At 38.2% G+C, this 14,782-nt stretch overlaps 1 protein-coding gene across 2 annotated transcripts in view; it reads left to right on the plus strand.

Annotated features, from left to right (window-relative positions):
• The window catches only part of ST6GALNAC3 (ST6 N-acetylgalactosaminide alpha-2,6-sialyltransferase 3), a 239,486-nt gene extending 231,093 nt beyond the window's left edge, over positions 1-8,393 (plus strand). For both annotated transcript variants that reach the window (XM_065673600.1, XM_065673602.1), the window contains one exon: positions 804-8,393. In XM_065673600.1, the coding sequence (XP_065529672.1) occupies positions 804-990 (187 nt within the window). In that variant the 3' untranslated portion in view covers positions 991-8,393. The remainder of the gene's footprint in view (positions 1-803) is intronic.
• The last annotated feature ends 6,389 nt before the right edge of the window (positions 8,394-14,782 follow it).

Genomic DNA, 14,782 nt, shown 5'->3' on the forward strand with positions numbered 1-14,782 from the left:
AGTTAGCTTCATTTTCTATAGGAAAAAAATAATTGAAATCATGCTCTAATGAAAGCCCTTATACAACTTTGTGAAGGAGCTCAGGTGCTGACACATAGAAAGGATTTCAGATAATTCACAGAATCGCTTAGGTTGAAAAAGACCTTTAAGATCACTGAGTCCAACTGTTAACCCGGCACTGCCAAGTCCACCACTAAACCATGTCCCTAAGTGCCACATCTACACATCTTTTAAATACCTCCAGGGATGGTGACTCCACCACTTCCCTGGGCAGCCTGTTCCAGTGCTTAACAACTCTTTTGGTGAAGAAATTTTTCCTAATATACAGTCTAACCCTCACCTGGCATAACTTGAGGCCATTTCCTCTCAACCTGTCACTTGTTACTTGGGAGGCGAGACTGACACCTACCTCCTTTCAGGTAATTGCAGAGCGTGATCAGGTCTCCCCTGAGCTTCCTTTTCTCCAGGCTAAATAATCCCTGTTCCCTCAGCTGCTCCTGTATGAGGAAGAGTCTGTGCTGGTTGAGACTTGTTCTCTAGACCTTTCGCTACCTTTGTTGCCCATCTTTGGACACAGGCAAAGCACCTCAATGTCTTCTAGTGAGGGACCCAAAACTGAGCATGTTATTTAAGGTGCAGCCTCACCAGTGCCGAGTGAAGTGAGACAACCACTTCCCTAGTCCTGCTAGACACACTATTTCTGATACCAGCCAGGATGCTTATATCCTGTATTGAGAAGCAGTATATATTGTTGGAAATAATTCTTTGGTTTTGTTGTTTGTTTGTTTGTTTTTTTTCTCTAGGTCAGAAGGCTTTCGTAAAGTTCCCTATCACTATTACGAGCCAGGAAGAGATGAATGCGAGGAATACTTTCTACATGAAAACGCTCCATATGGAGGCCATAGGTTCATCACGGAAAAGAAAGTATTTGCTAAATGGGCCAAGAAACACACAATAATATTTACACACCCCAATTGGACAGTGTCTTGATACTGGTTTTCTCAACACTCCCTTAACAGTATATTACAAAAATGTCTCAGTTTACAACAATTTTGCTTACATCTGGCTGGCCTTTCTCAGCCTAGGTAACACTAAACTAAAAGCCAGAAGACAAAGGGGGTGATGGTTCAGCTGTTAAGCAAATTAATCATCTGTGGGATGCAGACACATTGTTTGTTATTTCTTAGGGTTGTACTCCACACAATGCACTTTATACTTTAACTGGATTTCATTTCAAGGCAGTAGTAATTAAAGACAGATGAGATTTCCTGTATATACAAGTGCACACAGAGGACATGATGGTCCTTTAAAACTTGTTCATCACCTTACGTAATTAAAATTCGTATTTGCAGCTGGTATTGGTAGAAATTTTCCACAAAAGAAATATGAGGTAAAATACAGACCTCCAAAGTCTATGAGTGAATTAATCTAAAAAAACAGCTGAACACATGCGAGCACCTGCATATATGGTAAAATTAGAGATGAGCTAAACATGGTTCTTGAACTGTATACAACTCTTGCATGAGAAGATACTGCTTACTCTAAGGCTCATGATTAGTTCATAACTTCTGAAATGCAGCTTCCTTCCGCCCTGGTCCGGCTGCACCTGATTGGATTATGTGATTTCTGCTTTTGGAGGCTGTTGTCCCACAGTTTAGCTCCAGCAGCATGGCACTTAGCAAAGATTGTGTTTTGCAGTCCATGCTGAACCTTTGAGTGTTTTACCAACCCTACCGTCAGTACCCAAGCTGGCTAGTGTTATCTCACAAACAAATCCATTTACTCTAGTTGTGTCTTCGAGTTGCTCCAACATCCAAATACCTGTATTTTGACAGTATTTCCTAGGCAGTCATCATCATTTATTTAAAATCTCCAGTTTCTCCATCTTAAAAGCAGGGATAGTATCTATCTACCTCACAAGGGAATTGTGAGGATTAATTTAAATCCATAAAGCACTTTCCTGATGAAGAATGCTACAGAGCATTTATTCTTAACACAAAAACAATGGTACCTGTCATTTATTCTTGTCTGTTGGGTATTTGAAGAAAGTGACAGTGTGTCTAGATCTGATGATGAATTGCTCTGTGCATCTGCTTTCCTGCTGAGCATAATTTGTAATACTGGGTTCTCTCAGCTTGCATTGCTTCAAATGGAGTTGAAAGAACTCACCCCCTTGCAGTATTATCTGCACATCAAGAGGTAGCTCAATAATTTTAAAATATACTCATCTCTAGTTGAACTATGTATTTCCAAGCTTACTCTCATGGAATATTTTCAACTGCAGCAGACTCATTTGTAATATGACCATAATTCAACTATACATGTAAGTTTTATTTAAACTGTATTTAAATTAATGCTTTAAGTTTAGAATGTGTCCTATGAATATTTTAACATCTGGAATGTCAGATTCAACACTGTAATCGCCAATACTGTGAACACTTGAAAGAATTATGTGTGAAACATGACACACAGGGTTTACTCACACTACTTAAGCATTAACCAACAGGAAACTTTGTATGCTTTTGTAAATCATGAAAAGGGGAAAGTAAAAAGCTATTTTTACATGTAAGTATTTGTATACTGACTATTTCCTATTGTATATTTGTATATATAAATTTATATTTTATATGTTCATGGCATATGTATTCTCTCAGCTGCAGCTGCAACCCTTAGGATGAGGAGGAGATCTCTTCACCAGTGTTCCTCTTCCTGATCACTAGTTTCTTCTTGCTGTTGGTAGATGATGCCAGGGTATCATCTGTCTCGCCCCTTCTATTTCCTACTGTAAATGCAGAGTTCTGATTTTATTCTCAATACAGCTCAGCTTTCACTGCTTACTTTAGTGCTGTAAGTGTTCATGCTGGCTGTCAGACAGACTGGGACCATTCTTATGATCCTGTATAAACATCTATATTTAAATGCAGGCTCCGTCCCATACTTCTTGAGTGACTTGATGTCTTACCTTTCTGTTTGGAAAAGGAAAACAATATTTTCTACTCCCTGTCTTGACTGACTTTCCTGTAAGCTCTTGAGACAGATATTCTCATTTGCAATGTATTTGTATAATGCCTCACAGGAGAGGTGCCCAAAGTGTCTGAAGGCTACAGGCACTGCTATATTATACAAGTAATTTGAACTGGCTGCTTCTTGTCCCTGGAGTTTAAAATCAATTGTAGGCTAATATAGCGTGGGATAAAATCAAGAGGGGGAAGGCTCATGGATGGATAAAGAGTTGCAGCAGCAAAAGACAGTGAGCTAGGTTTAGCACCACATGCATATGCAACTTTTCAGTCCAGATGGATGGCTGGATAGATGGAAAGCTAATAAAAAAGAATTGTAATGCAGGATTTGAAGAATGCAGGACATGCAGAACCAGGGACAATGTTCTACACATATTGCCCAGAGCAGCCTGGGAAAACCTATAATTCCCTTGTGGGAAGAGGAGCTGAGAAGGAGAATATCAAACTCAACTTGCATTTAGAAGGTCTTTGGGTTAACAAAAAACTACTATGAAAGTTTTGCACATGGAAGTGCAGTTGGGCTGGCCACATTTACATGAGAAGCACCCTCATGAAGCACAGTCTTTCATCCCAGCAAGTTGTTTTCATACGAAAGGCAGTTTTTAATCCTGCAAAAGTTTTTAAGATAATTAAGACTTGCCAGATCACCATAAAACTCTTGCAAAATATGTGCTTCATACTGAAGTTCCTTGTAGAGTGCTTGCATGCTGTATGAAACAATATCTCATGCAAAGGCTGGCTAAGAAAAATACAGCTCTAAGAACAGCTAAGTGTACAGCAAAATTGAGAACATCATTAGAGTGCAGTTGCCACAGAGAATAGTAAAAGTGTTGCTCTCTGCTTGGATTTGCAGTTAGAGCAGATCCACTTTTAGAAACATTGCAGCAGGCTTCATTCACACTAGAGTAAATGAACATCAGTTCCCTTATTTAAATGAGCCTGTCTTTAGCATAAACTAAACACATATTTGCATGATTTTTATTATATGGGTAAGGAACTGTGACCACAGTGTTAAAGACGATTCTACAAAGAAATTACTTAGTTGAAATCTGTTAAAAATCAGAACTGTGGCAATGAAAAAAGAATCTCAGTACTTGGCTGGGCAGTAAGAGATCTTGATGACCTTCTGAGAGCAGTTTAGACATCAGCTGAGAGTCATTTATTAATTCTTTAAAATAAAGCCTACTACAGTTTACCTGAATGTAATCAGATCCTAATTGCTTATTCATTCAAGCAGTCCTATTTTAATCAACTACTCCTGTGTATAAAACAAGCAGGGAGATTACCTGAGGTTTTCAAAATAGATCTTCACATTGCTGCTAAAAGCGGAATATTCTCAAATAATCTGGTGCACTTTTTTTTGCCATCAGTCAGCTAAGCGGTCACCAAATGTTTTCTTTAATTATTTAGTTAGTTATTTAAAATAAACTTCTTGAAGAAAAAACAAAAAGGCATTTATTGTTTAGCTTGCTGTAGGCTTGGTTTTAATAAATGTTTAAATTTTAATACACTTTATATTTTATGTGCATTACATTCTGATTTGGTTTGTTTGTTTTTCCAAGGAAAAAGAGTTTTAAATAGGAGAAGAATTTTTTCCCAAGGGGAAAAGAAAAAAAACACCATCTTATTGACTGGTAATTACTAATTTGCTGGTAATTAACTGAGTAACATAAAAACCTGTTCTTTGTTTTTCCAAACAGATATAGCACACATGATCCCAACCTTTTCAACCCTACTAGATATCTGGATTGCATCCCTCATCTTATATCAAGGCACGTTCACAGAAAGAAAACATAGTCTCTGTATCCAGCCAAATTCCCTTTCCATCTGTGTTGGGAGGCTCCATCTGCAGACTGCTTGTATCAGTTACATCAATAAGTAGGAAGGACTGAGTAAGAGTTCTACTTAGGAGCAGATGGTGTTCCAGCTTCTAAAAAATGCCCCTAAAGTGCTTTAGGAGAGGAGTACCCATTGATCTCTCATAGAAATACTTTACCAAAGTATTCTGATTCTTCAAATACCTTTAGCTTCTCTGTAGAATTATTGTCTTACCCTCTCTAGTAGGAATTACATGGGAAAAAATGCCCTTTACAGGCCAAAGTAGAGGTAAATTCTGTGTTGTTAAGGATTTCTATATAGACAACACTAGGGATGAAGAAGTCAGCCTGACACAAATGAACTGAAGGCTCACTAATGTAGGTATCTCTGAGGACTCAATTCAAAACTAATGGAAATTATTTTAACAAGTTTATGAATACAGCACCCATTCGAGTAAAACCTTTGCACTCCTGGATAATAAGGTAAGCAGTGTTTTGTCTGAGAAGTACCATATGCACATAATGCATCGCTTAGTTAATAAAGAGAAGCCCATCCCGCACTTGGAGTGCTGATGCAGACAGCCTTTATTTACCTGCTTGTGGGCTGGACAAAAGTAGGAGCCTACACAAAGATACCTGGCAGCAGAACCCACATGCTCAACCAGAGGACATTTCCAAGCATGTAAGAATTAAACAAGGTTCACTCATGAATTATAACTGGATGTCACCCTTAGTAAGCAGAAAATCAGAAGCACTTTACATATTGTTGCTTATATTTTGATGACTATTTCTTGGGGGTTTGTTTGTGATGAATCTTAGGGTGCCCAGAGCAGTGAAACTCTGAGTGCCAAAGGATTACATAGGAGCTGTCTCTGGGTGTTGGGATGTACTACATACAACAGAGTCATGTATTTACTAAAATAGGTCTGTTTTTCTTGACCAGGCATAGTTCTTTTGAGGAGAAAGTGTTTCATTTTCAGTAGATGTGTCTCATTCTGTTCAGTCTTTCCTGAGAAGATGCACAGCAATGTGACTTAACCATGGAGGACTGAAGAATGATATGTAAATAGTGAAACACCAGATTCATGTGCATTTTTCTGGCTCTTGCTGTGATGTATAGCCAGTGACACAGAGAAAAGTAAGGTCCTTGAAAACCTTTTATTGCATAATCTACAAAAGTCTCACATGTCCATTCTGGATTAGAGTCTCCTAGGCAAACCCTCCAGAAAGGGGCAGAAGGAGAAAGAGAGGGTCTCTCCTAACTGAAAGACAGGGCTTCTGCAGAAGCTGGAACAATCTGTGTGGTATACCCAGACCTGCTCCCCATCCTTTCTAGGTTCCTCACCCAGCCACAGCTTTGGGCCCTTTCCATCCCCATGGGGTGAGTGCATTCTCCAGCTGAACTATGTAGCCTGTTTTCTGCACAAAGTCTGCCCATCCTTCCCTTTGGTGAGTCCAGGGGATTGGTGATGCTAACCTGGGGGCAAAGAGTAATGTGTGTCAGAGCAGGGACGCTCCCTCAAGTCAGCAGCATAACCTTGCTTGGGCACACTCTCACCCCAAGTCCTGAACCCAGTTTCTTTGAATGTGGTGGGAAAGATATTCCTGGGTTTTGTTCTTGTCTGTATGATTAACTCAGCAAGAGTGATTGTTCTATGGGTGTTTTAAATAGCTGATTTTGCGCCTTTTTTTGCATCACTTGCTGCTATTTCTGGGAATTCCTGAAGATAAGCAGCTGTCAGCATCTGCCACTGTTGTTCTGATTTACTGCCCAGAAAGAGACTGTAAACTTGAACTAATGCATGTTCTTACCATGTACTATGCATGATAGCATGTTACACATTTTATTCTCACACTATAATAAATAATGTAAGTTATGTGCAAACCTAGTTTAAGCAGCTTAAACAGTGCTTTTTCTTCATCTCATATCACGTGCTGCATAGAGCACTTTGCTGGAGCTCTGTAAGTGCCATTAGCAGCTGACAGGAAATAAATTGTTGAAACCAGTCAGGAAATACTTAGTAAAATTGGCATTTTTCACTGGAATAGTAGAAATAGTTAAGCTTGCTTTTGTGAACCTGCTCGAGTGTTAACAGTCACAAATCCTATGTTCTAAATGAATCTCATGTCTGAGTGAAACATTGGGGATGATTTTATTGACACAGAGAGTGTCAGGATGTTGGTAGGCAGAGATCACAAATTTTTGACATTTATGGGAGTATCGTCTTAACAGGAATGGCAGAAGATTGGCAAAGATGCCTGTAGTTTTTTTCATATTATTGCTGCTGGAAATAGTATTTCTGAGGATGGCCAGAGGAAAAAAGCAAAGTGAGCGCTCGCTACTCTTTTGCTTGTTCGTCTATCCATTCCTCATACATAGATACATGCACACACATCTACAAAGAAATAGTGTCTAGAGGGAAAGCATTTTTCCTGATAGTGGCAAGCAAGAACAAGTAAAGCTAATTTATGCTAAATATAGGTTGTAGTACTTGTGAATTCATGTTTATTCTGTATATTTCCAAAGCCTATGTCTGTGTTAGTGAGGAATTGGCTCAGCTGAATCAGATGTGCAGCCTGAAAGTGCTGGTGCTAAGGACCTGATCTCCACACCATGCACAATCTTTAGTCTGGGCCATGGGTTCAATGCCACTAGGGACTGGAGCACATTTTTTAGTTTCATCCAAAAAGAGTCTAGTTCATATCCTTAGGACCACTCCATCATGTAAACTATAGCTTGCTAAGTGAGGCCACTGTATTGACTGCCCCACAGAAAAGTGACATTCCTCTTGACCCATCTTTTGGCTGAATAGAAGCCCTTTGCTGTCATGTGTCCCCCCTTCACTCAGGTTTTGTGGGTTTTTTGTTTTATTTTCATAGTTACTTTTTTTTCAAATCTGAGATCTGATTCCTCCTGTCAGATCATAGGAAACTACAACTTCTGAGTCCTCCTAAAATTAGCATCCAAATGTGGTCCATAAAGAAGGAATGTGGTATAAGACAGAGTAATCCAGCATGGGTACAGCATGGAAAGCGCGTAGTTTGATGAAGAGTTAATTCTGATTCGACTTGTGGATGTGATTTTTATCATTAACATGCTGGAACAATGCATGCATTGTTTTTATATACTGTATCACGCGTAAAAATTACCTTGATCATTTTCCCTGGGTATTTTTGTTCTTGGGGCCTTCCAGTTGTACCTGTATAAGTGTGCATATGTGCATTTATATACAGTGTACAAGCATTCTTCTGTTCTTGAACAGTTGCAACTATATGCTGCTAACATAAACTTATTTAGAAAGTTCATGTTATGCTATTTATTACTTGTATTATTTGGTTGCCTTTTTGTAATGCTGGCAAGTGTACTCCTAGTAGATATCACTGTAGACTTAGAAAACTTTCATACTATTTATACTTATTTCAGATGTTCTGCCATGTGTTTTGTTCTATATGCTTCTCTGGTTTTGCTCCCATTTGGAGAATATGCTTCCGTGTACTTGCAAAATTGTGCCTGGGCTATTTTGAAATATGAATAAATATACACAATTTTCAATCATCTGAGATAATTTATACACAATTTTGTGCTAAACACTTTTATTTTTGTTTGTGTCTATGCCACTATAACAATACCTGATAGTTCACTTAACTTGACACAAAGATCTCTGTTCTAGAAAGTATCAAAATCTTCTGCACACAAATGTAAACTGTACATAAATTACTTCTTAATTGACTTTAAAGACATTTTAAGGCATCTATCCTCAACATACCAAGTAAAGTTGGGTAATCTCAGCCACAAAACCTGCACTTACAATAACCCATGTTTTTATTTCTGTGTTAATACATGTTGCACTCACTCATGCACACAGAAATGGAGATTTGTGGGAAAGGTAAATTGGATCCTACCCGTAAAGGGTACATCCCTCAAGCAGTCTCTCAGAGCATAGCACTCTCTGAAATCATGTCATTGTAACCCCTTGAACTAGACATCCAGCACCTGCTTCATGAGCTGTGTAAGGCTGATGGGTGTGGGAGACGTCACATCTCATGGAAAGGTGCTAAGGGCTACTTGAAGCTACAATGTTGACAAGAGTACCAGGAGGACCTGCGTCTCTTCCATCACCCACTGGACCCCATGGTGCTGAGAGAGGAAAGACTCTAGAACTCCTCTTAAGTTCTAACTGGGCTTTAATTCCTTGGTTTATTGCCCAGGTAAGAACACCATCAAAAAGCAACAGGCTTCAATGTGTAAACTTTACCTTGGTCAGTGTGTGCTGAATTAAACATATGTAGATTAACTGGGTTCATAAAACGACTGGAGATTCCAGGTGTGTTTGTCAGGATTGGTATACATAATGCAGCAACTGCTACCATCTAATTTAGGGGCAGATTCTGCTACACAGGTACTCCTGGCACAGAGATTTGTTTCCTTTAAGTGGGCTATTTTGTCAGCCACCACAATGAGGGGAAGGAAAAAGAATTTCTGTGATAAGACTTAAAACTGAACGAAAGGAAAAAATGCCATTCACATGTTCAGCTTTGAGGGTCCTTCATCTTACATGCTGCCAAGGAGCTTGTTAAGAACTTGTGTGTTATTTTTCAGACATACTCTCCAAATACACCGTAATGTTCCCTTCAGAACCATTACAGCATGAGCTGTGACTGCATATTAACAGCATGATGTAATATGGATTCACTTCATCCTCTTTGTATTCAGGACAGTGGAGTATGTTACTCTTAAAGTACATTCATACTTGATAGTATTGACATGGGTTGTGAATGCAAATTTAGTGAATTCTGTTTCATAGAATCATAAAGAAGTTAGGGTTGAAAATGACCTTAAGATGATCTAGTTCCAACCCCCCTGCTGTGGACAGGGACACCTCATAATAGATAGACCATGTCGCCCAAGGTTCTGTCCAACTTGGCCTTGAACACTGCCCCAGATACTCCAGTTAAAAAGTGGTATAATTATTGAATTAACCCCCTTAGACCTTTTCAAACCCTTATGGAATAGCCAGCCTATCCTCCTGAAGTTTTTGTTCCTGTGGTTTTATAGTTAGATCTTATTTTATTAATTTGCACCAGATCACCGCATAATCTTTGTCAATGAGTCTCAGTGATCTTTTCTTTTTATTACCAACTTCTACCTTAATGACTGAGTCTTCTGTAAACCTTTGGGTTTTCTTCCAAATTGTTGATAAAAATGTTAACTAGAGTGTGCCCAGGGAGCTATCCCAGCAGAATTCCTGTTCTGTGATCATTCTTCATTTAAATTCATGTTTTGAAATGTCAGTTAACCAGTTTTCCATTCATTTAATGTGCGACATGTCAATTTTGTATTATTATGGTTGTTTAACTCAAATGTCATGAGCTCCACAACCAGTGTCATATAGAATCAAAGTATATCAATAGTGTTGTGTTTCACTTTTAGTCACAATTGGAAAAAAAGTCAGCAAATGTGTTTGACAGTATCTATTTTCCATATTGTACTTAGATTGGCATTTACCATATTTCTCCTCTTTAATTATTTAGTAATTGAGTCCCCTGTCAGCCATTCCATTACCTTGCTCCAGATCAATTTCAGATTGACAGGACTGTAATTATCTAGGTCATTAAGTTTATCCTTCTTAAATATTAACACAAGTTTTCTTCCAGCTTTCTGGAACTTTCCCAATTGTTCCAAGACTTGGCAAAAAGCAGTAATAACAATAGATTCCTGTCAGCTCTTTAACGACTCCTGGATAGTAATTATCTGAAGTTTCCTACGCAAATATTTTTTTATTTCAGTAGCTTCCATTTAACGTTTTTCTTTGTTGAATTGTTGTTGTTGTTGCCTGGTAGTTCATCATCCTCATAGAACATCACCAGTTGTCTGTCTTTTCCTTAAATACCAAATACAAATATTTATTGAAGAATTCTTTCCTGTCCTCATTACTCTTAGCAAATCTTTCACTACAATCTGATAAAGAACTGGTACCATTGTCAGGATTCCTAATGTACTTGAAAAATATTGTCCTTAATTTTCTGGCCATAAATTTCTTTTGGCTACGATTTTTGGAAGATTTTTTTATGTGATTCCTTACTTCTACTCTGTATTCAATGTTATCAATTTTTTCTTTAATTTTAATGATTTGCAATTATGCAGAGGCTTTCATCACCCCCTTGAGCTAGATATTTTTTTATCACATACAGCTTTCCCAATTTTGCAGCTATCAAATAGAGTATTTGTATTTTCCAATTATTGACCAGTTCTCTCTCATAGCTGATTTTCCTTTACAATAATTTTCAGTTTGATAAAAAGATTGCACTATCCATATTACTGCTTGGGTTTCATTCTCTTTACACCCATAAAGAGCAATCAAACTATTATCATATTCACTAATATTTAGTTCTCTTATCAAGTCCTATGATCTCTTCATTATTTGTGAAATGAAATTTCACATAAAATTCTCATTTTTTTGAGCTTCCCTTTTTGGGTTAAGCAATGTTTGTACCTGACGTTCAAAAACTCTGCAGAGGTTTTAGTACCAGTGTCATGAAACTTTAGGCATGTGTCAGGCAGACTGAAATCTCAGATGATAGCACAGCTTTTTTGCTCCTACACATTAGAGAAGGTACAAAGGTATCCAGTCATCCTGCTCTTTTCTATGATTTGGTGATTTGCAGCAGCAGCTACTATCCCATCTAGTGTTTTATCCGTTACAGTATTGATCCATCGCATTCAAGATCATTTGCTTCTGAGCTGCCAGTGTCCTGAAAACAAACTATGTCTCTTTTACCGTAGAGTTCCACTCTTTTTTCCCCTTCTCTCTGCTTGACCTTTACAAAATAGGTTATAAGCATTGATTTTAATGTTCCAGGTATGCAGTTCTTCCTATCTACTGCCAGTAATACCACCTAAACTGAATTTATAAATAGGTAATTCTGTTTGCTTTCCTTTTTTACCCAGACTCTTTAGTACTGCTATATAGAAAATCTACTACTTTTACATCCTTGACTAATTTTGGGTTTGCTATCTTGATTTCATGCTGAATGACGACTCACTTCCTTTTCTGTTTGGTTGTATTTGGGTTTTACTACATCAAATCCCTTTTAGCATTCATTTTCAGCCTCTTCCCTAGCAGGCTGCTTGCCTTTGTACTGAACAGGAGACCACCCAAACTGTGCCATCCTTTCACCTGCATCAAAAGACAGATGCTCCATGTTCAGAATCTTTTTTCCCGTCTTCCTACATTTGCCAGGCAAGCATCCTTAAGGATCATGCAGACGTTCTTTTTAAGCAACATTCAGGGTTCCTTAAACTTGTCTAAAATCTGTGAGACAACCACCTGTGAAGCACAGTCACTAATGTTCAATGTGTAATCACTGATGATCCTTGCTCTCTGACTGTTCAATATTAAAAAAAGCCCAGGCTGTGCAGGAACACTGGACTGCTACCTACTCTTCCTTTGAAAACAGTCTTTCTGATGATTTTTGTATCTCCAGCTTTTTCCCAGATTGGTTTGGCTATGATCCCTAACTGTCCATTTTTGAAAAACACTTCTGCTTCTGAGGGACTCTGAAATTTGGGCAGGAGTGAATCAGAGACAGGGGAAAGCTGTCTGTTTTCAGATTAAAATGTAGGCTGTTCTAACACATCTGCTTGGGCCCCTTTTTTTATTGTTGCACAGAGAAACCAGAGCTCCACAGGCAGCCTAGTCCCTAGGCTAGCAGCTCCCATCTCTCTCCTGGATTGGCAGAATTTGGGAACTACAGAGTCTAGGTTCTGCAACAGTATATAAATCGAACAGAGGAACTGTCAAAAAAATGAAACACTAAGAACTGGCTTGTTTTGTTAGAAGATTGATCAAAATGTCCATCTTTCTATGGGACATTTAAATGACAATCAACTAGCAGTCTTCACTGGAAAAAGCAGAACATTCTACAAGAGAATTTCCAATCAACACTTCTCCTGCCCAGAGAAGAGCTATCTAAATTAATTGTCTTTGACAGGTGAGGTCTGTCCTCATCTTGGTACAAGAGATAAGCTACTGGTTACAGCACATTTGGGTAAACTTGCACAGCTTTTTAATTACAACAAAAGCATTTATCACAAATGTCTTGTAATCTAAGTGTCAACAGCGTTTGGATTGCAGTTGCCTGGCCATGGGGTTTGATGACTTTAATAGAAATTACGAAACATTATCCTGCATTCTGTGATCAACTTTTCCTTCAAACCCATTCCTATAGTGCCTATATTTCATCGAGCACTACTGCTCAGGCCTTGAAATAAGACTAATCAAACCCATTTGGTCTCATATTGCCTTTTTTTGTCATCACTTCAGAAAAGATGTTCTGTTCATTGTCCTGATGCACTACAAGTTGCATTGCTTCATCAATTTACAGCCTTGACTGATGAAAGACACTTGATATATGGTGATGTCACCTAGCAAAAAGTCTGATTCCTTTCTTGTTCTTAGTTCTGCAGAACTAGGAAGAGAGCTAAGCAAACATATCTCCTGAAGATACCATATAGAAAATGAAAATCCTCCAGCACCAAACTTTGCAGGATATGTCCACATGGTACAGTACAAGACAATGCCATGCAGAGATACTCTTGCTGGCTTTGAATGAGCAAAAACATGTCTGCACAGAAATGTCATACAATTTCTTAGATTTTTGCAAGGAAAACATTTTAAGAATTGACAGAGCATAGCCTCACAGTTCTTAAATGTCTAGTTTCTTTGTGAACAACAGGCTGAGTTACTTGCAATTGTGAATCACTTTTCGTATTGTGATCCTTAATTTGCATACATACACACAAAATAACATGGTAGAAAGCTGATACACTAAAACATCATAGATAAGTCACTGCATGGACTGTTTTTCTGGAAGTGTTGTGGCAGAAAGCGAGACTGCAGAGTTCATACATGAACAGCCAGATGAAAGCTGTGTACAGTAAGCAACTTGAGATTATCAAGTCATTGTGGAAGCAATTACTATGAACACTGTAATGATTTTATTTTCTCTTATTTCTTCAAGCTATATTGAAAAAAATCAGTTCTTTTCATCAGTACCTCAAAGATTCTTCTCAAAAAAAAAATGTATGAAGCAGACTGACAAAGAGTTTCTGAAAGCATTTTCAATTACATGCAAGGAATCAGTGAGAATTTAAGAAACACAGGAGAAAAGAGTGAATATTTAAGTTAAGGACATTGAGCTATAACGTCCCAGTGCTTTATGTGCCATACTTCTCACTGGCATCAATGGGAACTCCTACTTCAAGCTTAGGACAGGACTTTGTGTGTCCACAAATGACAACAAAGCACAGAGAAAGAGGCCAGTCTTTTCCTGGTGCCGAAGCCTTTGTTTTATCTTTCATGACATTTGAAATGGCAACCAGCCCCAGTGATGGTTCAAATTAGTGCCAGAATGCACTTTTTTTTCAGAGAAAGGAGGGCCCGGGAGTCAAACTGCATCATTTTTCAAGGGTGGATTTGCAATCCTTGGGAATTTTAAAATCTGGATAGTACCGTGTTGAGAGCATCGGTAGTGAATGGGATAATTTAATGGCACCTTCCGCTCTCAAGTATTTCTTTCCTTGAATAGATTATTAGACAGCAAGTGTTGAAGACGCAAACCTTGAATCATGAAAGCATGTGTACATAATGAAGAGGTATTACAATGAATTATAAGCACTGGTAATAATTTAGGATCCAGAGGGCTTGTGACCTCTGCTTTTAAAAACATGCTTTAAATGTTATCATTCTACAGCACTGTCTTCACAACTCTTTATCTCCTAAATGCTTTTGGACACACAGACCATGGGATTAATTATATACTGCAAGCAACAATTCATGAATATTTAACACACTCATTTATACTTAATGAATAAATTTGCATTTTGACAGTGTTATTTAATGTGTTTTAAGGAAATACTGCTCATTACCTTTCAATTTTGTAGAT

Source organism: Lathamus discolor, chromosome 3, assembly GCF_037157495.1.
Source record: "Lathamus discolor isolate bLatDis1 chromosome 3, bLatDis1.hap1, whole genome shotgun sequence".
Classification (NCBI taxonomy): Eukaryota; Metazoa; Chordata; class Aves; order Psittaciformes; family Psittacidae; genus Lathamus; species Lathamus discolor.